Here is a 25,062-nt window from a genome sequence, read left to right on the forward strand (position 1 = left end):
GTACAGTCCCAATGGCTGAAATTTCCCGAGCTGCGACTTGTAGTTCTTTTCACACGTTTGCAGCTCAGTACTGCATTGACTACCCGTCAGCACAGTGCCTTTGGTCAGTCTGTCCTGCGCAACCTGTTCCAGACTTGAACCCAACTTACTTCACTCATGCTCCTTATGGGACCAGACTGCCTCCTGTTTTTCCCACAGTACCACAGTTGTGTTGTGCCCGTTGGCACTTTGTTTGGCTGTTGTTGTTCTCTCTGGTTGAAAGGAGTAGTCTGGAGCTCTGTATTTACCCACACGTGAGGACTACCATCCTGCTTGTCTTAGGAGAAACCGCAGTAGCTTACTTGTAACTGGTGTTCTCACAGGACAAGTAGGATGGTAGTACTCACATATGGGTGACATCATCAGGATGGAGCCCAATCAAGGAAAACTTCAGACAAAGTTTCCAGAACCTTGACTGGCCCCTACTGGGCCAGACTGAAGGAGGACCCCTGCTGGCTGCAGGGTTAGTGCCATGCTGGGCATGCCCAATAGGGGCCAGTCAAGGTTCTGGAAACTTTGTCTGAAGTTTTCCTTGATTGGGCTCCATCCTGATGATGTCACCCATATATGAGGACTAACATCCTGCTGTCCTGTGAGAACACCTGTTAACAGGTAAGCAAAATTTGCTTTCTCCTAGGACAGCAGAATGTTAGTCCTCAGGAATCCCGCCCACCTCCCCACCATGTTGGGTTCACCTTCGGTTTGTTGTGTTATTTTTTTCGCTCGTATTTTTCCTATTTTATGAGACTGAAGGGGGACTTTGCATGGATGCGCGGATAGTAGCAGGCTGGGCATGCTCAGTCTGCTGGCCAAAATTTCTAGAATCTTTGACAAAAGTTTTCCGTGCCGGGCTCCATTGGATGATGTCACCCACATGTGAGGACTAACATCCTGCTGTCCTAGGAGAACACCTGTTATAGGTAAGCAACTGTGCTTTATTGTAGCAGATGTCTGAGCCTCTAGGGCAGGGGTCAGGAACCTTTTTGGCTGAGAGAGCCATAAACGCCACATATTTTAAAATGTAATACCATGAGAGCCATACAATATGTTTAAAACTAAATACAAGTAAATGTGTGCATTTTATGTAAGATCCCACTTTTAATGTACAATAAGTCTCTGAAAATATTACACCAGGCCTTAAGACACCAATACATCTCCTATTAGAAAAACGGACCAAGTCAGGCTGCTATAGAGTCCTACACAGAAACAACACGCCAGCAGAAAACCTCACCTGAATCACGTGCTGTCCCTCACCTAACATAGAATAAAGAGACCAAAACGCATAACAAGAAGCATGCAGAAAAAACTGAATTGGAAACTGCAACAAGCCAGAGTCTCTGTATGCAGTGTAACAAAGGAAAAAAGAAACATCACCCATCCTTATAAAACAAATCAAGAAATATAAAATCATCAGCAGTAAAACTGTACTAACAAAAAGAACATATTTCGAAACAGCTGATGAGTGGAATATCCAATAATTAAAAACACATATAAAACATTTCCAGATACCAACAAAATATTTCAAAATAGCAGACACAAAGATCCAGTAATGAAAAATAATAAGGATACAAAAAATTTTTTGCTCTGCATTCCTGGGAACGTTTGATATCCAGGTGTCCTGAGATTGTTCTGAATTAGCAGGAGGTGGGGTGGTTTACTTGGAACTTTCTCCTCTCTCAGTCACATACCAGTGCTCTCTCTCACACTGGCTCTCAATGACACACCTATACACACATGCTCTCAGTACTCACATATACACATGTTTTTTCTCACTCACTTATATAGGCTCTTAATTACACATTTACACACATGCTGTCTATCTTTTCACGCTTACACACACACACAGGCTTTCAATCACATAAATACATGCTGTCTTTTTCTCTCACACACAGACTCTCATTCACATGCTTACAAACATGTCCTCTCTTTCTCTCATTTACACACAGGCTCTCAATCACATACTCACATGCTCCCTCACCTAAATCAGCTCTCAATCACACACAGACACACATGGTCTCTCTCTCTCATTTAAACACAGGCTCTCAATCACATACTCACATGCTCCATCACCTAAACCAGCTGTCAATCAGACACAGACACACATGATCTCTCTCTTACTTATACACACAGGCTCTTAATCATACATACACATGATTTCTCTCACACACAAAGGATCTCAATCATACACACATACTCTTTCAAACAAACAGGTTTTCAATTACAAACTTACACATACAGGTTCCCAATGGTAAACTTACATTCATGCTCTCTCTCTCACAGGCAGGCTCTCAATCACAGACATACTCTCTTTCACATACACAGGCTCTCAATCATTCACATACATGCAATCTCACTCACACACACAGGATCTCAAACACACACGCTTGCTCGCTCATTCACTCTCTCTCTCCCCCACCCCCACCCCAGGAACTCGCGGCAGCAGCAGCCTCCTCCCAACACTAACCTCCTTCATTTTCAGCCCTCGCGGAGGCGGAGTCCCATCGGCCGCGGTTGAAACTCTTCATTTTCCTCCGAGCCGCGCTGCAGTCTTCTTCCCACAAGCGTGGCCTCTTCTTCTCGCGCAGGCACCCGATGCTCACCACTTCCTCTTCCGGGCCGCGGGAAGAAGAGAGCACGCCGGTGCCGCTCAGCACCCGATGACTCCAGCGCTGGCACCCGATGACTCCAGCGCAGGCACCCGATGACTCCAGCGCTGGCACCCGGCTGACTCCAGTCGTGCCGCTGCCGGCGTGCTCTCTCCTCCTCCTCCCCCCCCCCCCCCCCGCGGCCCGGAAGAGGAAGTGGAGAGCATCGGGTGCCTGCGCGGGAAGAAGAGACCACACTAGCGTGGTCTCTTCTTCCGCGCAGGCACCCGATGCTCACCACTTCCTCTTCTGGGCCGCGGGGGGGGGGAGGAGGAGAAGAGAGCACGCCGGTGCCGCTGACTCCAGCTGTCCCGCCGCGTTCCGCCCGGGCTGACAGCATTTTAAGCCCGGGCAGCGGAGGACCGGGGAGCAGCTGGGTCAGCGGGGAACCGCGAAGTGTGGCGACACTTGTCTGCGAGCCAGATGCAGCCCTCAAAAGAGCCATATCTGGCTCGCGAGCCATGGGTTCCCGACCCCTGCTCTAGGGGATGGTGGATGTTCTGCTGGGCTGGTGTAAGGTTCCTGTACTGCTCACCCTTTGCCACAGACTGAAATTTGGAGCTGCTGATTGGCACTCCATGAGCAAGGCCTTGCGAGATACGGCAGTCCTTGGGTGAACACTGCGTCAAGGCAGATTTGGCCCTGTTGACGCAATGGGGCCAATGTATTGGTCCATGATAGCAGTAAGGGCAGAGGACTTAGCCCTGGTGGAAACTCTGTAGGCTCAAGCAGGGGCTTCTGGCCTGTCCTGAACTCCATTGGAGGGTGGGACTGGTGGTAAGGAAGAGGGGTTTGCTAGGTGAGACTCGGCACCTTGGTTATGTAGTTGTTTGTTGTTAATGTTAATAAAGTTGCGGCCATATTTGTTCCAAAGTGAATCAGTTTCTGACATTTGTATTCTTTGCGGGTAGTGCGTTGGTGGGGGATAAGGCTGGATCAGCTGGGTTGATGGCAACATTGGTCCTGGGTCCCCTGATTATTTAAGGTTTTAAATATGGACATTAATTAGAGCCTTGTCAAAAGATATATTGCCATCAGTTTCATAAAATGTAATTATGTGTAGTACATAGAGATTGTGATTTTTATGCCACAGCAACTGTGGAAAATGTCTCATTATGAAGAAGGAATACATGTGCTTATATGAAGCCTGGCCCGTGACTGTTTTTTGTTAATCAAATTAATAATCAGTTAATAATCAAATTTTAATAAAGATAAGGATAGCAGTAGCAATACAGAGCTCTGTGCCAGAGATCAATTGTGTAATCAAAATTCAGCTGTATAATTGTAGCAATAAACTGATTAGTAATGATGCAAGAACTGCATTCTATTTAGACATAGTGCTTGACTTTTTTTTTTCTTTTAAAAGCAGTTGTGCCTCTGGCTTGCAGCAATTGGAGAATATATTTTAATGTTGTAAGGAAGAAGTTATCAAGACTGTTTTGCCACCAACTCCTTGGCTACCAGCTTTAGTGCCATTTTTAAGAGCTCACTTGTTGAACAGAAGAATAACAGGGTGAGACAGTGGCAGGGGGGGGGGGGGGGTGGAGATATTCTATTCTACTGCTATTACATACAGAAATGGTGGCCTTGAAGGTTTGGTCCCATAATGTTAAGGGTTTGAATTCCCACCAGAAATGACAGTTATTACCACAGGATTTATTTATTTATTTAGGGTTTTTTTATACCGACATTTGTTGTTGGACATCATATCGGTTTACATGTAACAAGGATTCAGCAACAAAGCTTTACAGTGTAATCAATGAAACAGCTTTTACAGAGTAACATTAAGCAAAAGGTGTCCATATCGCTGCTCCAGGAAACACATTTAAGAAAAAGACATGAACGGGTACTCCATATTCAGGGATTTTCCAGTCAATACTTAGCTTCCAGTATTAAAGGTTCTAAATATGCCAGTGTTGGCATACTCATTTCTAACCAAGTCATCTATGAATATGTATCTCACCTATCAGATCCTTATGGGCGGTATGTGTTACTGAAAATCAAGATTGGACAGGAGGTTTTGTCCATGATCAGTATCTATGCACTGAACACAGGTCAGGGTCGGTTCTTCAGGATGTTAAATGGGGTGCTGGAGCAATATGTGGAGGGACAATTGATATGGGGGGAGATCATAATTTAGTAAGAAATCCGAGGTCGGTCACGTCTAATTTTAAACTGGCTGTGAACTGGAAAGCTACCTCAGAATTGTCTTCACTTCTATCTGGATGGGGGTTGGTGGACATTTGGAGACAGCGCCTCCCAACCTCCAGATCCTACACATTTTATTCTAATCCACATGGTACATATTCAAGAATTGACTTTATTCTCATAGATACATTTGCAAAATAGGGTGTTGGAGGTGGGGATAAGGAATATCACATGGTCAGACCATGCTCCGGTTTGGGTCACGATACAGCTGCTTTGCCCTGATACGGGGATGCACTACTGGAGACTGAATGACTGGCTGTTGCGGGAAGAGAGTCAGTGTAAATTGATGGCTGATGCTTTGATGGATTACTCTAGATTGAATGCTGGGACAGTGGAGTCCGCGGGGACTCTGAGAATGCTCCAAATCAGTAATATGCGGCCGCTTTATTGCCCAAGCCACTGCATTAAAAAAGCAGACCGAAAGGCACAAATCTGAACTATTACAAGAAATAGGTTGTTTATCCAAACTTCACACAGTCACATTGGATAATGCCACACTTAAGAGATTGCAGACTGTCCGTAGTGAGTTAAATATATTAGAATCCACCCGGATAGCCCTTGCCATGGAACCTACGCAACAAAGGTATTTTGAGGGAAATAACAAAGCAGGAAGGGTGCTGGCTAGAAAACTGAAACAAGTGGTCCTACAGAATAACATAGCAGAAATTAAAGATACTCGCGGTCAGGTCACATATTGACATCCACACCAGAAATTAGACTGTTTTACTAAATTTTACTCCTTACTATATTGTAAAGATGAGTCCATCACACCAGACTCAATAGCCAATTATTTGCAAATGGTTTCCCTACCCACCTTAACAGAAGCACAGATACAACATCTAGATACCCCCATTGATGTAAGTGAAGTTATGGCGGCCATTAAATCTCTTAAGGCCGGGAAATCACCAGGGCTGGATGGTCTTATGTGCTGCTATTACAAAAAGGATTGCCCTTGGATGGTGGGAACCCTCACAGACATTTTCAATAGCTTGCAGGACGGAGCTACCCTACCCGCTCACTCTAATGTTGCAGGCATCACCCGGGAGGGACCCGACGCAATGTGGGTCATACCGGCCAATCTCCCTAATTAATATAATCTCAAAATACTAGCCAAGGTATTAGCGGGCCGTCTAAACATGATACTTCCTCAATTAATACATAGAGATCAGGTAGGATTTATACCTCAGAAAATGGCAGCAGATAATGTCTGCAAAGACACTGATATTTTATGGTGGGCCATGAAGGAGAAATTGCCCCTCATATTGTTTTCAATTGACGCTGAAAAATCATTTGACATGGTCCATTGGGATTTTTTATTTGCAATCCTGGATAAAATGCTTTTTGGCCCTTATTTTATGACATGGGTGAAACAACTTTATACAGATCCATTAGCTAGAATTAAGGTAAACGGAGGATATGGTACCCCCATGTCCAGTATAGAGAGGGACTCGCCAGGGATGCCCACTGTCTCCATTGTTATTTGCACTGTTTCTTGAACTGCTAGCCTCGACAGTCAGAGACTCTGCAGATATTGAAGGGATACAGAGGGAAATCTGAACTTGAAAATCTCTTTATTTGCGGATGACATCTTGCTGACGTTAACTAATCCAGTACACTCTCTATGCAGTGTATTTACCACATTACAACTGTTCAGCGCAGTCTCAGGTTTTAAGATAAATTTAGATAAATCTGAACTTTTGAATGTTACCGCAGATCCTCAGATCATAACAGAGCTTCGGCACCATAACCCCTTTAAATGAGTGCCAACATCCATTAAATATTTGGGAGTACATATTGGACCCAATGTGAATAACCTGTTTCAGCTCATCTATGCCTCTCTGATCCGCACCATAGAGAAGGATTTACATAAATGGGAAAGAGAGCAATTTTCATGGATGGGGTGTATAGCTGTCGTCAAAATGAATATGCTGCCTAGATTTTTATATTTGATTATCACGTTGCCTATATTCCTCAGCTCCAAGATACTACAAGTCTGGCAAAAAAATAAATTTGACTTTATTTGGAGGAAGAGGCCCCCAAGAGTATCATGGCAGTTATTGTACCAACCTCGGGATAGAGGAGGTCTGGGAGTACCTAATTTAGAATGTTACTATATAGCTGCTTAGCTGCTGGCAATTCTGGACACACAGAAATGCTACCCCTAAACAGTGGGTATCCTTTGAAGAATATCTAGTAGGAGGGATGCCATTGCCATGCCATGCCATGCCATGCCATGGCAACCCCAAGAACCTGGCCCACAAGGGGAAGCTTACCAATTATCAGGCGATTCCGTAAAGTCCGCGGGAGAGCGGACGAACGCCCGCTCTCCCGGCGCGTGTGATTCAGTATTCAAATTAGGTGGTCCGGTAGAAACAGGCAAAAGGAGGCGCTAGGGACACTAGCGCGTCCCTAGCGCCTCCTTTTAGCCCGGAGCGGCGGCTGTCAGCGGGTTTGACAGCCGACGCTCAATTTTGCCGGCGTCGGTTCTCGAGCCCGCTGACAGCCACGGCTCAGAAACCGGACGCCGGCAAAATTGAGCGTCCGGTTTTCGGCCCGACAGCCACCGGCCCATTTAAAATTTTTTTTTCTTTTTTTTTTTTTTTAACTTTTTTTACGCTTCGGGACCTCCGACTTAATATCACCATGATATTAAGTCGGAGGGTGCACAGAAAAGCAGTTTTTACTGCTTTTCTGTGCACTTTCCCGGTGCCGGCAGAAACTAGCGCCTACCCAAAGGTAGGCGCTAATTTCTTAAAGTAAAATGTGCGGCTTGGCGCGGGCATACCTAATAGGGCCATCAACATGCATTTGCATGTTGAGGGCGCTATTAGGTGCTGCGGGTTGGACGTGCGTTTTCCTCCCCTTACTGTATAAGGGGTAAGGGAAAACGCGCGTCCAAGGGCAGGCTAACAGTGCGCTCCGTCGGAGCGCACTGTACTGTATCGGCCTGTATGTTAGAGACAACTATGAGACTATGGCATAAATGGAAAACTCGCATGGTGGGACCTCGAGATTATTTCCACTCTACTCATCTTTTTTTTAATAAATTATTCCCGGCAGGGAACACCAACACCTTCAGGGCCTGGCAAGGATGGGGTATTATCAGGGTTGAACATCTTTTAAAGAGAGGCTCTATTATGAGCTGTGATGACTTGAAAACTTCCTATCAGTTGCCGGATAGGGACTTATCTGGCTGGTTATCAAGTCTTACACTTCTTAAGATCATTGGCTGTGGCCCCCTCTATCACTCAAGGGAAAATTCTATTTGAGAATTACTGTGAGGTTGTTGATAAGAAACGAGGAATGATATCAAAACTATATGCCATCTTGCTTAGTTTCGAAAAATATACATATCCCCATGTCACAGCAAGGGCAGCCAACTTAGGATTCGCTTTTCCTCCTGACGTGTGGGACCAAATTTATAATGCTCCATTTCCACCTCCTTGCAAGAAAATTGTTATAAAATAGTTACTAGATCAGAACTTTCCAAAGTGTGTGTCGCGACACTTTAGTGTGTCGCCTGAGGTGTGCCGGTGTGTCGCGCAAGCCCGGTGCACGTGACACACCGGCAAGTGGGAGCCAATGCAGCCGCCGGTGGAGCTCATCCCACTGGCGGCTGAGCAGTGAAATATCGCTGTGGACACAGCAGGAAGATCGGCATGGCCGTGGTGGAGCTCACCTCACCACGGCCCGAAGAAGAAAAAGGTCACGTCGAAACGTGCAGGTGCTCCTCCTCCTTCCTGCCCATGCGGCCCCGGAAGAAAAATGTTGCCGGAGCCACACGGGCAGAAAGGGGGAGGAGCGTCAGCCGCGTGCAAAGAGGAGCAGCAGCGTTGTTGCAGCAGGGAGAGAAGAGGAGGAGGCCCGGTAGCAGGGTCCCCACCTCGGATCGGCCCGAGAAGATCAGGGCCGCTGCAGAGCCCATCCTGCAGCGACCCGTGAAGAGGAGGCCCAGAGGTAAGAGAGAGGCTGAGGGCCCGTAGAGTGCGTGTGTGAGGTGAGTTGAGCGATTGTGTGCGTCTGTGAGCTGAGTTGAGAGATTGTGTGCGTCTGTGAGCTGAGTTGAGCGATTGTGTGCGTCTGTGAGCTGAGTTGAGAGATTGTGTGCGTGAATGAGGTGAGTTGAGCGATTGTGTGTGTGTATGAGGTGAGTTGAGAGATTGTGTGTGGGAGTGAGGACCTGAATGTTTGCAGAGACAGCATGTGAGAGAGCCTGTGTGTGTGTGTGAGAGACAGCATGTGACAGTGAGAGCCTGTGTGTATGAATGATTGTATGAGAGAGAGCATGTGACAGTGAGAGTCTGTGCTTGAGCAAGACAGCATGTGGGAGTGAGAGAGAGCCTGGGTGTGTGAGAGTCAGACAGCATGTGCAAGAGAGAGACTGTGTATGAATGATTGTATGAGAGAGAGCATGTGAGTGTGTGTGAGAGAGAAAGCATGTGAGAATGAGAACCTGACTGAATGTTTGAGGGAAGAAGATAGATGGAGAGAAAAGAAATAGAAAAAAAGACAATATGAAAGGAATTGGCAAAAAAATAAGAAAGGGGAAGTGGAACAAAAAAGCCTGTGACCAACCGATTAGAAAACTAAGATCAGACAGCAAAGGTAAAAAAAAAGAAATAAATTACTTTTTACTGATTGGCACATGTAATCTTTGGTAATGTGCAAGAGTAGCACTTTCTCTATGCTGATTTCACAATGTACGAGATCAACATGGAGGAAGTGGAAACCCACGGGGCCTGCACAGAGGAGGCAGCAGAATGGGCTTCAGTGCCAATAGCAGCAATCAGCGCCTCCCCAATAGCCATGCGGCAGCAGTGACAGTGGCAGCAGAGGAATGAGAGAGGCTCCGAGGTTGCTGGCAAAAGAAAGAGAGGGGGTTTGCCTTTAGTGTGTGCCTGCCTGAGGGTGTGTCTGTGTATGAGAATGTATGGGTGTCTTCCTGGGGTTTGTATGTGTGAGAATAGGTGCCGGCCTGTGTGTGGTGTATGTGTGTGTGAGAATGAATTGGTGCCTGCCTGGGGGTCTGTGTGTGTGAGAATGAATGTGTGCATGCCTGAGGGAGTGGTGTGAAATTGAATGGAAGCCTGCCTGGGGGTCAGTTTCAGTGTGTGAGAATGACTGGGAGCTTGCCTGGGTGTGTGTGTTTGTGTGTATGTGAGGGAGCCAGACAGAGTATGTATGAGAAAATCCAGGGGAGTAAGAGTTTGTGTGGGGGTGTGTGTGTGGAGGGAGAGAGAGTGTCTTAGAGCTTGAGAGTGTGTCAGTGTCTGTGAGAGCGAGAGGTTATGGTGGGTATAAGAGCATGAATGTGTATGTATGTGACAGTATATGTGTGAGAGAGAATGGAAATGTGAGTATGTGTGAGAGAGAGAGGATAACCTCCTAATCCTTGACAATATCAGGGAGACTGGAAATCAAGAGCTCCCACGTATGGACAGCAGGGGCTTTTTAAAATCCTTATTAGTTTTAATTATTGGGTGTTATTTGATATATGTGCTGTTTTGAAATATTTTATTGGTGTTTAGGAAATTGTAAAAAATGTGTATGATTTTAATGAATAGAAATTCTATTTATCAGTAGTTTTAAAATATTCTTTTATTAGTATGGTTTACTATTATAACTGATGCTTTATGTTTCTTGATTTTATTTGTTTTATGAGGAATGGTGGTTCTGTTTTTCCATTATTAATACACAGAGTCTGGCTTCTTGGGGTTTCCATTTCAGGTTTTGTCTAATTTGTGCTCCTTTATTTTGTATTCTGTATTTGGTGAGGGTCTGTCTCTGCTCTGTGGTTGTGACCATGATGAGAAATTCACTAGCATAGGGATCTATAGCAATCGGGTTTGTTTTGTTTCCTCAGTAGGTGGTGTATTGGTATTCTAGGACCCAGTATAATATTTACCCTTGCTTTTTCACAGGTAGGGTTATTGTTGTTTGAGTCCTTGGTGTTATTACTGTTATGTTATGATGGGATTGCAATATAGATTTTGAGTGTCTTTTTTTTTTGCGAGGTTTTATTTTCGTTCACAATGTGCCTGGCAGTGGAAGGTGTTTGTGCTGCTGTTACTGTGAGGTGACACCAGAATTTGAAAACATCTTTAGTATGATGAGCTGTAAGGGAAACATTCAAGCTCCATTGTTTGGGGGAATTTCAGTGGATGCACAGAGTTACAGAACTGGAGGTGCAGGATTTATATTGACATTCTGTCCCTTCCTATAAATTCTTCACTCTCATAGCCATATAGAATTAGTTGAATGAGGCTATCAAATAATTTTATAGTGTGAAACTGGCCAGCTTTTTAAAATTACGCAGAAGACCCTTTGGACTTTCTTATTAACACCAAATATTCAAAAGCTGTGCTCATCCCATCAAGCTCATATATCTCATTAAAGAGGTAAATTGAATAACACAATAACTTTGTTTTATTATTGTTACTCATAAATTATAACAATAACATTAATCTTGGAATATTATATATTTTTAATATAAATGAAAGATTTTCACAAGATAGGTTGTGTCGTGAAACATTTTATTATGTATATATTTAAGGAAACATACATAAATTGTCGAAATACATTTTGTTCGTTTAACCTCTGGTTTGCTAGTAGACTGAATTACTGTGTCCCGAAATTATGTTTGTCTAAAAAGTGTCTCACCAACATGAAAAGTTTGGAAAGCTCTGGTTTAGACACTTGGGATGGTGAAGCATAGCATGAGAGAAAAATGGTTACTGCTGATTATGAAAGTTTCATGGCACAGTTTGGATACCATCTTCCCATCCCTTTTTGTCATTGCAGAGAAAGGTGGCTGAAATGGACTCTACATGGGCTTTGAAGCTCAGGAGTTTAAATGAGGCTGGCTGACAATAGTTAATTGCCCTACGTCATTGCATAATAATTTCTGTAAGCAAATATGCAGAATGAACATTTGACATGGATAAACTGACAAACAAATGTCTACTGCGAGATTTGTGAAATGTAAAAGCAGCAGTTGTATGTTTGTTGAATAATATAAGACTTGCTACAAAATCATTGTTTCCTTTTGCTTTTGTTATAGAATTTCTGGTGTAAATGTTTCATGCGCGAACCCAGAGGTAACAAAGGAACTATGTAACTGCTTCTTTGATGTTATAAATAATCAGAATCTATATAACTTCACATTAAGAGCTTCTAATCCTCTGAATAGCTCAGAAGCATCTTCTTCAATAGATGTGATTCAAAGAGGTAAGAAATGCAATGGTGGTACATTGTAATTTGATATACTTTAGAAAGTTCAGTGTGCACAAGTATTAGGCTCTTAAAGGATAGAAAAGTAACTCTGGTGTGAAATCATTTGTTTTCATATATGTTGAAGTGTTTTTGGTTTTATTCAGGGGTGGGTTCAGTTGGTGAAGCATAAGTGATTCCTTATGGAATAAGGCAAAATGGAGGTCGCTTTGCAGTTGGAGAAGAGGCATTTCAGGTGCACCAGTCAGTGTTTGAGCTGCCTTCTTCCATGTACCATTTTTGCTAGGGTTTTTTTTTTCTGTTATTCATACCACAAAGGGTGATTTAAGTGATAAATTGTGACAGAACATGGTGGTGCCAATCAAATGCCTCCCCCTCCCCCCTTTTTTTTTGGTTAAAGTCCGGTCCAGATACCTTACAACAGGGCTTCCCAAACCTGTCCTGGTGGACCCCATAGCCAGTCAGGTTTTCAGGACATCCACAGTGAATATGCATGAGATAAATTTGCATACCATGGAGTCATATTCAAATTTATCTTCTGCATATTCCTGGTGGATGTCCTGAAAACCTGACTGGCTGTAAGGTCCCCGGTACAGGTTTGGGACGTCCTGCTTTACAATCCAACTGGCTAATTTAGGGGGCAGTCTTATAAAGTACACTTGGCAGAATGCACAGTTTAACTTGCAGTACTGCACACATTTTTCGTGCACAAACTTTACTGCTGATGGATCAAGCAGATTTGTGCACACAATGGGGCCGATGTAATGAGCGTGGGTTTTGATCACTGCATGCGGCTGAAGATGCTGCTTCTGCGGGATGTAAAAAAAATAAATGATGCAAATGATTTGCGCACAGAAATCCACGAGCATTCGGAGAAATGCGTGTACCTAAGTGCGGTAAGGGCCTACGTAATAAGTGACGGTATCCACGTTCAAATCCCGCGCCAATAATCTGTGCATGAAAGCGAGCAAGCGAACGGGTCTCTATTAGGTGAAAATATGACCCTGGAAAGTATTTTTAATATTTCAAGTGACTGTGCTGCAGAAAACATGACAAATATTTTCATGGATGCTAATTCACACTGGCATAGCAGCGAGATAGGTGCTCAGTTGGGCACCTACATAGGCACCCAATCGGGAGCGAATATGGACACTGGCATTTAGTTGGTCGCAAATGTATACAATCGGGCGCCTAGGGAAGCACCTACCTAAGCTGGCCGCTTGGTCGCCCAGAAAAGCATCTAGCTAAGGTGGCCACTTGGACACCAAGATGGGCGCTCAGCTAGATGGTTTTCAGGATGCTCTGACGCTGACATAGGGCCCCCCCGAGTCGGCGCTGACACTTAACTTGTTCCCTGACCGTGGCAGTAAAAAACCTGCATTAAAAAAAACCTGCAGTAGCATTAGTGCAGCTCCCTGCATTGCCTATGATTAGCTAATTGCCTCTTTTGCATGCTATTAGCATGCATTCGTGCAGGAAAAACCACGGGTCTGTGAGCGAGTTCGTACGTACTTTTTTTTCCCCGCATAGAAAACCTTATTACATCCTCGTATAGGGCTTTGCGCGGGAAAACTCGCATTCAGGCACGCACAAACCCACGGCAGCTTCAGCACACCTTATTATATCGGCCTCAGTCTGCGCCCAGTGATGTGCATACAAGTTGGTGCTCTCTCATGCTGTTGATAGCCTTAGCTTGTTACTCCCCACTGCAAAGAGGTGCGCTGTGTTACCTTGTGTTTTCTTACGACTTGAAACTTAACTTGTTGTCTAAGGTAGAGTAAAGTTTCCAGGGTTAATGTTAGTCTATGGGCGAAAGCTGGAGTTCTGGTGCTGGAACCTGTAGTTGGGATTTTTGCTCATAATACTTGTTTTCTGCACAAAAAATGCTTTCTGCACTGAAAACAGGTTTTGTATGCATAAATCATATTTTGTGCACAGAAAACATGATTTTTTTGTACATCGTTTTTATGCAACCTAAGGGGTGAATTTTAAAAGCCCGGCATGCGCCAAAACTGGGAGATATACAAGTATGTCCAGCCAGTGCGCGCTGCGCAGATTTTAAAAGGCGCCTGAGTACATGCGAATCTCCCGGGTCATGCACAAATACGTTACAAAAAAGGGGTGGGACGTGAAATATATGCATAAGTATTTACGTTCACAACTGCGTACCAGGATCCCCTGCTGTCTAACTACTACTGCTATGGATGGCGTGAAGTAATAAAAATTTCTAGGCTAGTCAGGAGGATTTTAAGGGTTGGTGCAGAGGTTAAAAGAGAGGCTCTTAACTAGAGGGGTTAGGAAGTCCTATCCCTTACCTGGGTGAACAGGGAACGAACTGGGAAAACTGGTAAATTTTATTTATTTATTTAAAAGTTTTTTATATACCGCACATGGGGTCACTTACGTGTCCGTCTAGGCGGTTTACAATTTACATACAGAAGGTAAATGCGTCAGCGCACGTGTCTACTAAAATCTCCCCTCTTAAGTGGTAGAGGCGGCATTTGTGTACGCACACAAAATTGTGTGCACATGTATGCGCGTACAGCCTATTTATAGTGTGCGTGCATATAAGCGCGTATATTATAATATGGCCGCATCCGTTAGCATGGGCCAGCATTCTCACGAACATGTACGCTCATGAGCCGGTATCCGTTATCAACCCTGTGTTTTCTTTACACATGTTTTTGGTTGTATGGTCACTTTTTTAAATTGTGCGTTTGCAAATCATTAGCTTATTGCATCAGGCATTTAAAATCTTTTTTTTTTTTGTAGTATGTGAAACAGTGTGCTGAACTTCAGTGTACACTGACACTCATCTTATTACATCAGCCCCTTGAGCTTTTAAAAGAAGGGAAGAGCACTTTTGTTATAGATATTTAACTACTCTAGATTGTTTTGATGTGATGCAAGGCATCCCATGGAGTTCAGTTTAACTTGTTTCTGCTTTATTTTTTTGTATTTGTCTAAAATGCCTAATTTTTAGCTCTTTTCAATACAATGTGCAAAAGCGCTATAGCAGTGATTGAATCTGCCAGTCTGGTGGCACAATAACCTTTGCTTAGTTGCACTGATGGGCTCAGATCTTGGAGATTCTTGTCAATGGTCCTTCTAGTTACTCAATTGAAATTGACCAGAACTTGAGGTTCAAGTTATTTTCAGTAGGTTCATTGAAAAGTGCTAGAAAATCCCATGCATGTGCATGATTTTTAAGTTTCCTTTGTTGGGGAAGTTGGAAAAAAACCCCCAGAAGATAAAAGATTAATAGATGTAAGGTGGGATGTGTAATATACTAGAAAATAAAGCAAAGTATAAAATAGTAACATCTGGAGAACTTGAGGTTTGAATATTTCCCCTGCTGTCCGAGCAACTTGTTACCAGCTACAAAGGGGCTGTTCGGGTGGCACTCCCAGAGCACAGTTTTACTTTGTGCAGGCATTCCTGGCCCGAAAAATACCTGTCCCAAAGATATCAGATACATTTATTTGGGTATATTCCTCCGAATATTTGTAGAGGTATATTTCCCTGAACATCTGGTTAATTATCTGGATAACTTTTACACTGCCAAGATCACTCAATATGCCCTGCAAAATAGGTTCCAGTAGGTAAGGAACTTTGTGTCAGTAGAAACCAGATTTGATTTTTCTATCTTATTTATTTATTTATTTATTTATTTATTTATTTATTTATTACAATGTAACATAACTTAGCAACAGGCTTTACAATAATAACTTTAACATTTAACATAATAACTTTGCGTTTACTACATTCCTTTGCATCTACCCCAAATATGCATTAATCTGGTCACTGCTCTGGTACGAAAAAGTGAAGTAGAATCAACTAAGAAATATTAAAACTGGTTTTTATGACTGAAAAAAAGGCAAAATAAAAGGGATTCTGCTATTTATAATAAAAACTATGAAACAAGAGAATGCAGGCTATAACCAGATTTGCCCAGAATGATTACAGTCGAATCATGACATAATGAGAACCCTAAAAACCACAAAGATTAAATTTTTACTATTGTAAAGCTCTGTAATAGGTCTAGCTAAACCTTTAAAATGATAGAAACCACTGGAAAAGCACAGAGTATCTGAGGGCGTGGTAGGGATTGCAGAACTGAGCATTTGATGTGGCTGGGCAGACTAGATGGGCCATATGGTCTTTTTCTGTTTTGTTTCTATAGATATTCCTTGAAATGTTTCTTTTTAAAAATAAAAAAATAAAGATTTGATTTTTCTTATAAAATTTTCATTACTTTATTTTTATAGAAAACACTTTTATTTAAAGGACCGTCGTCATAGAGGAACTACCGTACTTTTCAGTGATTGCCTTGCATTAGGTCCATAGGATAATCATAGGTCCTTCAGTCACAATTTATTTTTTTATATTTTAATTTGTTTTTAGCCCCCTTTTATTAGTCAAAATCACCACTTTTACAACAAAACAATATTTCTCCTGACGCACATTTCACTGATTCTCTGGGTTGGGGCAAGCAGTTTCTGCTTCCAGCAACTAATGCTAGGCAGTCATTGAGAAGTGCCTGGTGGTCCGCAGTATGATGATCATTCAATCAAGTTGGTGCTTTCTATAAATACTGAACTGATAATTTTGAAGGAAGATTTTTGAGTAAAGAATGGTATTAATTTGGATATTTGGCTACAAAGGTTTGTGTGCTGGCTTTTTCTAGATGAAACAGAACTTCAGGAATTTGTGCAGAAAGGAGACTTACATGTGCCTAGTATTTCAGCTGAGAAATGTTTTGTGAGTGGGCTAAAACATATTCTGCTGATATCTTGGAAAAATGCTGGAATGTTGCCATTTTCATACCAGGCCAGCTGACAAAACAGCACTTTTTTTTAGGTATTTGAGAAGGGGGTGTTTAAAGTAGCTTGTCAGAATTGTATAAAATCTATGGTTTTGTCAAACTGATTCACAAATCAATGAGCTAACTGGTGAACTCTACTGCAATTCTGAACAAAATGTCTCATGTGTTTGGATTTTGCAGCAAAAAAAGATCTGATTTTTGTCAGACTGAAACCATGCTGTCTTATTTGGGGTTGATTTGAACTTGTTCACAGATCACTCCATTTGAGTATCACAACTGAATATATCTAGATCAATTTATTTTGCTATTTAGAAAGAAAATATTGGAAAATATAAGTTGATGTGCATGGTCCCCCTGACTGCAGCTCATACCCTGCAGGTTGAAACCTCAGGGTAGTTGGAATGTTAAGCACATTTGTCTTACCAGCTGTTTAAGTTTATACAATAAAGATGTATCTGAAAAGGTGATGGGTTTCTTAGTAATCTCACAACAATACTGGAATGGAAGGATCTATGACTTTCTTACAACCTAGTGAGCTAGGCAACAAAAGAGATACTAAAAATCTAGAACATGGAAACATTTTATATGTGTAGAGGATGTGCATTAGTGATGAAATTTACATCTCTTGAGACCATAGTATTAGTGGCAGATCCTAATGTCTCTACTTCTGAAGGAGAGAGGAATGTAGTTTTACTGTGATGTCTGCTCATTTTTGTCTATTGCTTATTTAAGACTCCTGGAATTCTGCACATCAAAAAAAAAAAAATCTCTCTCTCTCTCTCTATATTTCTTTAGTTTGCCTTTCTCAGTGACATTGAATCCCCTTTGCTTTTAAAAGGAGACATGCAGACATGGTATTTTCTTTTCCTCACAATGGCTAAAATTAGCAACTTAATTTGTCACAGTCAATAAGCAGTTCTTTATTGTATAATGCCACATATTTCATTTCCTCTACAGTTCATTCAGAAGCTCCCAGTAAGATTGCAGTAGCTGACCTTAGTTCAAGGAGCATCCAGCTTTCTTGGTTTTTATCTGGAAAGTTTACGCTAATGAGGCTTCAGTGTCAAATTAACATTTCTATTGCAAATGAAGAAACAGAACCAGTAAGGACATTTTAATATGATCGTTCTTTTATATAATTATCTGCATCAGCTCCTCACATCTGCATTGTTCAAAAAAAGAAATAGAAGAACCCATTGGATGTACTGCAATTCAATGTTAGGATGTTTCACTGGGTATGCCTTGATTCGCTAGGAAGGCACATTTTATTGCCAGAATTTTTCCACACCAAATGAAATTAAACTTTCACTATTAAAAAGCCTAATGAGGCTGGCTTAGTGGCAGTGCCCTAGTCAGGTCTTCCATTTCTCAGGTAGTCTGTGCTGGGAATGCTGCGGAGGCAGCATTCACAGCCCTTAGGCGAAGGGAGTCTCAGTCATTGCATGACAGTAACACCTAGTGTCTGAACTCTGGGCCTCCGGTTGCAAGGTTGTAGGAGGGGGCCCCTAGCTGAGGATTGTTGCTGCAATGACTGGGCTAAGTTAGGAGTTGGAAGGATTAAAAAATAGGGGAAAATACCCTGGCTAGTTGCAAATGAGGGTTCATGGCACCATAGCCCTGTATATGCTTGTTCTGATTTAAGCTGGATGTCCAAAGGACCAAGAAAAAATTGCTAGGCCAGATCCTTGCCCCTGCCCCCCCCCCCCCCAACCTAATAATGAAAAAGGAATAAGCGTCAGTTGCCTTTTTTTAAAAAAAAAATTATTATTCATCCTAAGCATAATGAGGGCAATTTTTGTACTGCCCACAGTGATTGTAAGTCCGCAAGCTCATTTTCAAAGGAAACTCCTTTGATCCCTCTCAAACCCCTCCCCAGTTCCGCCCCTTTGAATAATTTGCATTCACGCTGCATGTTGCGATAAATATTGCATGCATTATGGTGTTATCACAGTCATTAACACCATAACTCATTTTGATGAATGACCCTGTAAGTTTCTTAACCCATTATGAGCCTTAAAATTGTACTGCCTGCTACCTTCTGATCAACTCCTTGTAGCCTCCCATCCCCTTCGCACTATTGTTGGAAAGTCTTTTATGATTCACTTTTTATATTTTCAGTTAACTTTTTCTCATATTATTCTGACCTGAAAGGGAGTAATAGCTTCAGAAAGCTAGTCAAGAAATGTATTTTAATAGAATGAAAAGATGTCACATGTTGGGTTTTTGTTACCTTTATTCCCATGCAGTCAAGTAGACTAACACTGCATCTATGTGAATACAACATTGGTAGGACTTCACACACGGCTTTGTCAATCAACCACATTGTAGCTTCTATCCGTTAAGATCAAAGACCATCTATATATTTGTATGATATATACCAGGAGGTCATATTCAGTGGTGGTTGGCCAGACAAAGTTCCATGTTTTTTAGAGTTACCCAAACAAAGTTGTCTAGGTAACTTTGACAACTATTTATCCAGATAGTTACCTAGGTAACTTTGGCCAGTGCTATCAGTGCTGCTTGGACAAAGTAAAACCATGCCCCAGGAACTCCCCTAGCATCACCTCATTTTTTGCCCAGACAAAAATGTTGGGGTTTGTCTGGCTAAAGCCAAATGTTAGTCAGACAAACATGTTGATTGGCTGTGATTATGCACTTATTACTTTAGTCAGTTCTTCCATATTTTATATCTTATTATAGAATACTTGTAAATCCACTTTGTAACTTCATATTTGAGAGAGAGCTCTTCAAATGCACAGAATTAATGACCACATTCCAATCTTACCTTAAGCATTTCCTTAAGTAAAGTAATTATAGTTTTCAATATAGAATTAAAGTGATGGAAATTTAATTACTTAACTTTCTTTTTTTTTTTTTTTAACAGAGGAATGCTTCCATGGATGGGGCAATCGACTCCTATTACTTTGCATTAGTAGATGAATTGCATCCATTTACTGCCTATGTACTCTCTGTTCGTTGTTCCACTCTGGAGAATTTCTGGAAGTGGAGTGAATGGAGCCATGAAAAAAAGCACACAACATTGGCAGCACGTATGTTCAGTGTTTGGGGTTTTTTTGTGGGTTGTTTTTTTTTTTATTTTATGAAGTGGACAAACAGTTAAACTAAATTAACTCAATGTAGCATCATGTTTCTTATGTTGTAAACTTGCATAGAATGCCAGGAAAGAAAACATGTGTTCTGACTGAATAGAGGAGCCTACAGCATGTATTAATTACTCTGTTACAGTTTTATATAGTGACTATTGATCCTGGGAAAAAGTGAATTGTTTGTAGGTTGAAATTTTATGGAACCAACATGAGGTGGAGAAATGATCTAGTTAGATCAATGGGCTAGTTCAAGAGCAGCCTACTCCAGGCCTCAAGAGCCATTGACAAGTCTGTTTCAGGATCACATAAGAACATGCCATACTGGGTCAGACCAAGGGTCCATCAAGTCCAGCATCCTGTTTCCAACAGTGGCCAATCCAGGCCAAAAGAACCTGGCAATTACCCAAAAACTAAGTCTATTCCATGTTACCGTTGCTAGTAATAGCAGTGGCTATTTTCTAAGTCAACTCAATTAATAGCAGGTAATGGACTTCTCCTCCAAGAACTTATCCAATCCTTTTTTAAACACAGCTATACTAACTGCACTAACCACATCCTCTGGCAACAAATTCCAAAGTTTAATTGTGCGTTGAGTAAAAAAGAACTTTCTCCGATTAGTTTTAAATGTGCCCCATGCTAACTTCATAGAATGCCCCCTAGTTTTTCTATTATCCAAAAGAGTAAACAACCGATTCACATCTACCCGTTCTAGACCTCTCATGATTTTAAACATCTCTATCATATCCCCCCTCAGCCGTCTCTTCTCCAAGCTGAAAAGTCCTAACCTCTTTAGTCTTTCCTCATAGGGGAGCTGTTCCATTCCCTTTATCATCTCTTCAAAGAATATACATAAGAGAGAGTAGCTTACACTGCCTCAATTGTATGCAAATATCACATGCATATTCATTGTGGAGATCCTGAAAACCTGACCTATTTGTGGCTCTTCAGATCCTGAGGACTACTGCTGGACTAGGAGCCAGGGTTCAAATCCCATTTCTCCCACTGTGCCACCCTTTGTGACCTTGGACAAGTCACTATATGCCTCAGGTACCCACTTAGATTGTAAGCTCTTTGAATAAGGGACCTTGAGCATTTGGAAAGTTGGGCTTAAATTCCAGTTTTTTAATAAAGAAAAGGTATTGCAATACATGAGCTTTCAAGACTACAGAGATCTTTTCTTTAGAAGAGGAAGGGACCAATGTTGTCTCAGCAAATGATGCACTATGTATTTTGATTATTCATTAAAACACCCTACAATCGTTTTATTTAGCAAGCTGTTCTTATTTATAAATGTCATTAATTTTCTCACAGGACAAGCAGGATGGTAGTCCTCACAAATGGGTGACATCGAGGATGGAGCCCACCACGGAAAACTTCTGTCAAAGTTTAAACAGAACTTTGACTGGCCCCTACTGGGCATGCCCAGCAAGGCACTGACCCTGCAGCCAGCAGGGGTCTCCCTTCAGTCTTCTTTTTTCCGCGCAGCAGTTGCCACGCGGTGAAAGGAGCTCTCTAACCACGTTCCTGACAGGAATTTGGAAATTAATTTCCTAAGAAAATTTGCCCCTCAGGGGTCTCCCTTCGACAAATTTTTAGTCATCTTACGGAACCCGGTAAGTTTTTCCTTTTTTCCATCGACTACCGTCGATTTTGGCCCTTGAGGCCTGTTGGCACTTACCGATCCCCAGCCTAAATTTTGGCTTCAGCCATGGCAACGGGGTTCCGCCGTTGTCCGGATTGTACCCGGACTATGTCCATCACAGACCCCCACAGGGTTTGTGTAATGTGTTTGGGTAGTGAGCATGATGTCCTGACTTGCACCAAATGTGCCTTAATGACACCCAAGGGTCGCAAAGCCAGGATGGAGAAGATGGGGCTCCTCTTCCATGCACCCACCCCAACGCCATCGATAGCATCGACGTCATCGGAACCGGCACCGTCGAAGTTGTACCATCATCGTCAACCCTCCGGTGACCGTCCGCCATCGATCGCTTCTCGGCCGTCGACTCCCGTTCCCTTCCCCGGATGGGCGAGGGGACCGGACAGAAAACACGCCATCGACGGCACAAGTCTCGGCCTGTCGAGGATCCACAGCCATCGACTCTGTCAAGCCGAGCCACCGACAAAGAAGCCGCGAACAGACCGGACACCTCCACGTCTCGTTCTTGACCGCAAACCACCCCCCAACCCCACCCACCCTCAATCGAGGAAACCCTCACCCTCCGGGGTGCGGGGGCCGTGATCCCACCGGTTACGGTGGTCCCTCCGGCCCTGCCTCAGCCTCCCTCTCCCGTCGAGCCGGGTATGGTTACCCCTGGTCTCCGGGCAGAACTGGACCGGCTGGTCCAGGAGGCCATCGAGAAAGCGATGAAGAAATTGCAACCTCCATCGGCACCGTCTCCGGCACCGGTTCCAGTGCCGCCCCCGCACCGACACCGGCACCGGCTTCGCCACCGAGGAGGAACCGACCACCGAGCCGTTGATACAAGCGCTAGCACCGCTACTGAGCCGCATGGAGGCGCTCATGACGGCCCTTCCATCGGTGATTCCAGTGCCATCGACAACACCACCGTCTCCGACTGGATTCATCGGCAGGAGAAACACCCGTTCCGGATTCCCCTTCCGGGGTGGTTCCATCGGTGCCTTCTGGTATATCTCCACCGATATATCCTTCGGTTCCATCCATTCCACGCCAGGCACCGATTCCATCGGCAGCACCGAAGCCATCGATGCCATTTCTGGTTCCACCTACGGCACCGATTCCACCTCGGTTTCCATCGATGCCTTCAGAGCCTCAGCCAGGTCCATCAGGGCTACAAGCCCCACTTGATCCCTACGATACCTGGGGTGATGATGATGATACATCTTCTGACACAGATTTGCCTTCGCCACCATCTCCTACAGAGAGTAGAAAAGATCTCCTCCAGGATCTATCTTTCATTAATTTTGTGAAAGAGATGTCAGAAGTTGTACCTTTTCAACTACAATCTGAAGCTGATGACAGACACCAGATGATGGAACTCCTTCAATTTCTGGATGCTCCAAAATCATCGCTTCCATCCCTATACACCAGGTGTTTTGGATCTGCTCAAGAAAAACTGGGAATCTCCTTCATCAGTTACCAGTTAACAAAAAGCTGACTCCACCTACCTTGTCCAGTCACCCAGGTTTCCAAAAACCTCAACTGGATCATCGCTCTGTTGTGGTTGAGTCCGCGCAGAAGAAGGCCAAGCGTCTTAAGCCACACTCTTCTACCCCACCTACCAGGGACAACAAGTTCCTAGATAGTGTTGGACGGAAAGTCTATCATGGAGCTATGTTGATTTCACGCATAGCTTCATATCAACTTTACATGACTCAGTACAACAGAGCCATCCTTAAGCAGATGCAAGACTATGCTGACACGTTGCCGACCAATACCAACCGCAGCTTCAAGCCCTTCTTCACAAGGGATTTGAGGCAGGGAAGCACGAGATTAGGACTGCCTACGACATATTCGATGCTTCCACAAAAGTTTCAGCCACAGCCATTCAGCCAGACGTTGGGCTTGGTTAAAGTCATCCAACCTTCGCCCAGAGGTCCAAGATCGTCTTGCTGATTTACCCTGCTTAGGCGACAATTTGTTTGGAGAGCAAATTCAGCAGATTGTGGCAGAGTTAAAAGACCACCATGAGACGTTGAAACAACTCTTGTCTGTCCCACCTGAGCTGACTCCAAGCAACCGCAAAAGAAAGACTCTAAGAAGTCATTCTTTCGACCGCGCCGTTACTACCCTCCATCGGCCAGGCCTCGTCCAGCTCGATCCTCTACTAGGCCTCAGCCGCGTCAGCCTAGGAAACAAAGGCCTACTGTAGCCCCTCCTCCTGGGCCTGCGGCGGGCCTTTGACTCCCCTGTAGGGAACACATGCCAAACCCCTCTTCCGGACATCCCTGTAGGAGGTCGACTGTACCATTTTCTACAACCTTGGTTGCAGATCACCTCAGATCAGTGGGTGCTAACAATTATCGCACAGGGTTACCACCTCAACTTCATAACTCTTCCGGCAGACTCCCCGCCTCTTCAAGCGTGGAGTCTATCCACCCATTTGGCTCAATTACAACAGGAAGTATCTCCTTCTTCTGCAATCAAATGCTATAGAACCCGTTCCTCTCTCTCAACGAGGCAAGGGATTCTATTCCAGATACTTCCTAATACCAAAGAAATCAGGGGGACTACGTCCCATTTTGGACCTTCGAGCCCTCAACAAATACCTTCAAAAAGAGAAGTTCAAAATGGTAACCCTAGGCGCGCTGCTCCTCTGTTACAAAGAGGGGATTGGCTGTGCTCTCTCGACCTCAAGGACGCTTATACCCACATTGCGATCACACAATCCCATCGCAAATATCTGCGGTTTCTAGTAGGCCACGACCATTATCAATACCGTGTCCTACCTTTCGGTCTAGCTTCTGCCCCACGAGTCTTTACCAAATGTCTCGTAGTGGTAGCAGCATTCCTAAGGAAGGAAGGTGTCCACGTCTACCCCTACCTGGACGATTGGCTAATCAGGGCCTCCACCCATCAATAGCTCAATCCTCCCTAAAATTGACTATTCAAACACTCCTTTCCTTAGGGTTTCTTGTCAATTACGAGAAATCTTGCTTGTCCCGTCTCAGACCTTATCCTTCATTGGGGCAGACTTGGACACCTTACAGGCAAAGGCTTACCTTCCTCTTCGAGGGTCCACACCCTAATGTCCCTGGCTCACCAGCTCCAGTCTCAGAACACTGCCACGGCTCGCCAGTTCCTCATTCTCCTAGGACACATGGCATCCTCGGTTCAAGTCACTCCCATGACCCGACTAGCCATGAGAGTAACACAATGGACTCTACGACACCAATGGATTCAAGCTTTTCAGCCTCTGTCCTCCATAGTCACAGTCACACAAGCGCTGCGCCTATCCTTAACCTGGTGGACGACTCAGGTCAACCTCCTTCAGGGCTTACCTTTTCTTCTTCCACCGGATCCACA

General features: G+C 43.7%; 1 protein-coding gene across 5 annotated transcripts in view; it reads left to right on the plus strand.

Annotated features, from left to right (window-relative positions):
• The window catches only part of LIFR (LIF receptor subunit alpha), a 358,981-nt gene that overhangs the window by 244,913 nt on the left and 89,006 nt on the right, over positions 1-25,062 (plus strand). For all 5 annotated transcript variants that reach the window (XM_029578437.1, XM_029578428.1, XM_029578458.1 and 2 more), the window contains exons 9-11: positions 11,953-12,119; positions 17,905-18,050; positions 19,832-19,997. In XM_029578437.1, the coding sequence (XP_029434297.1) occupies positions 11,953-12,119; positions 17,905-18,050; positions 19,832-19,997 (479 nt within the window). The remainder of the gene's footprint in view (positions 1-11,952; positions 12,120-17,904; positions 18,051-19,831; positions 19,998-25,062) is intronic.

Source organism: Rhinatrema bivittatum, chromosome 1 (assembly GCF_901001135.1).
Source record: "Rhinatrema bivittatum chromosome 1, aRhiBiv1.1, whole genome shotgun sequence".
Classification (NCBI taxonomy): domain Eukaryota; kingdom Metazoa; phylum Chordata; class Amphibia; order Gymnophiona; family Rhinatrematidae; genus Rhinatrema; species Rhinatrema bivittatum.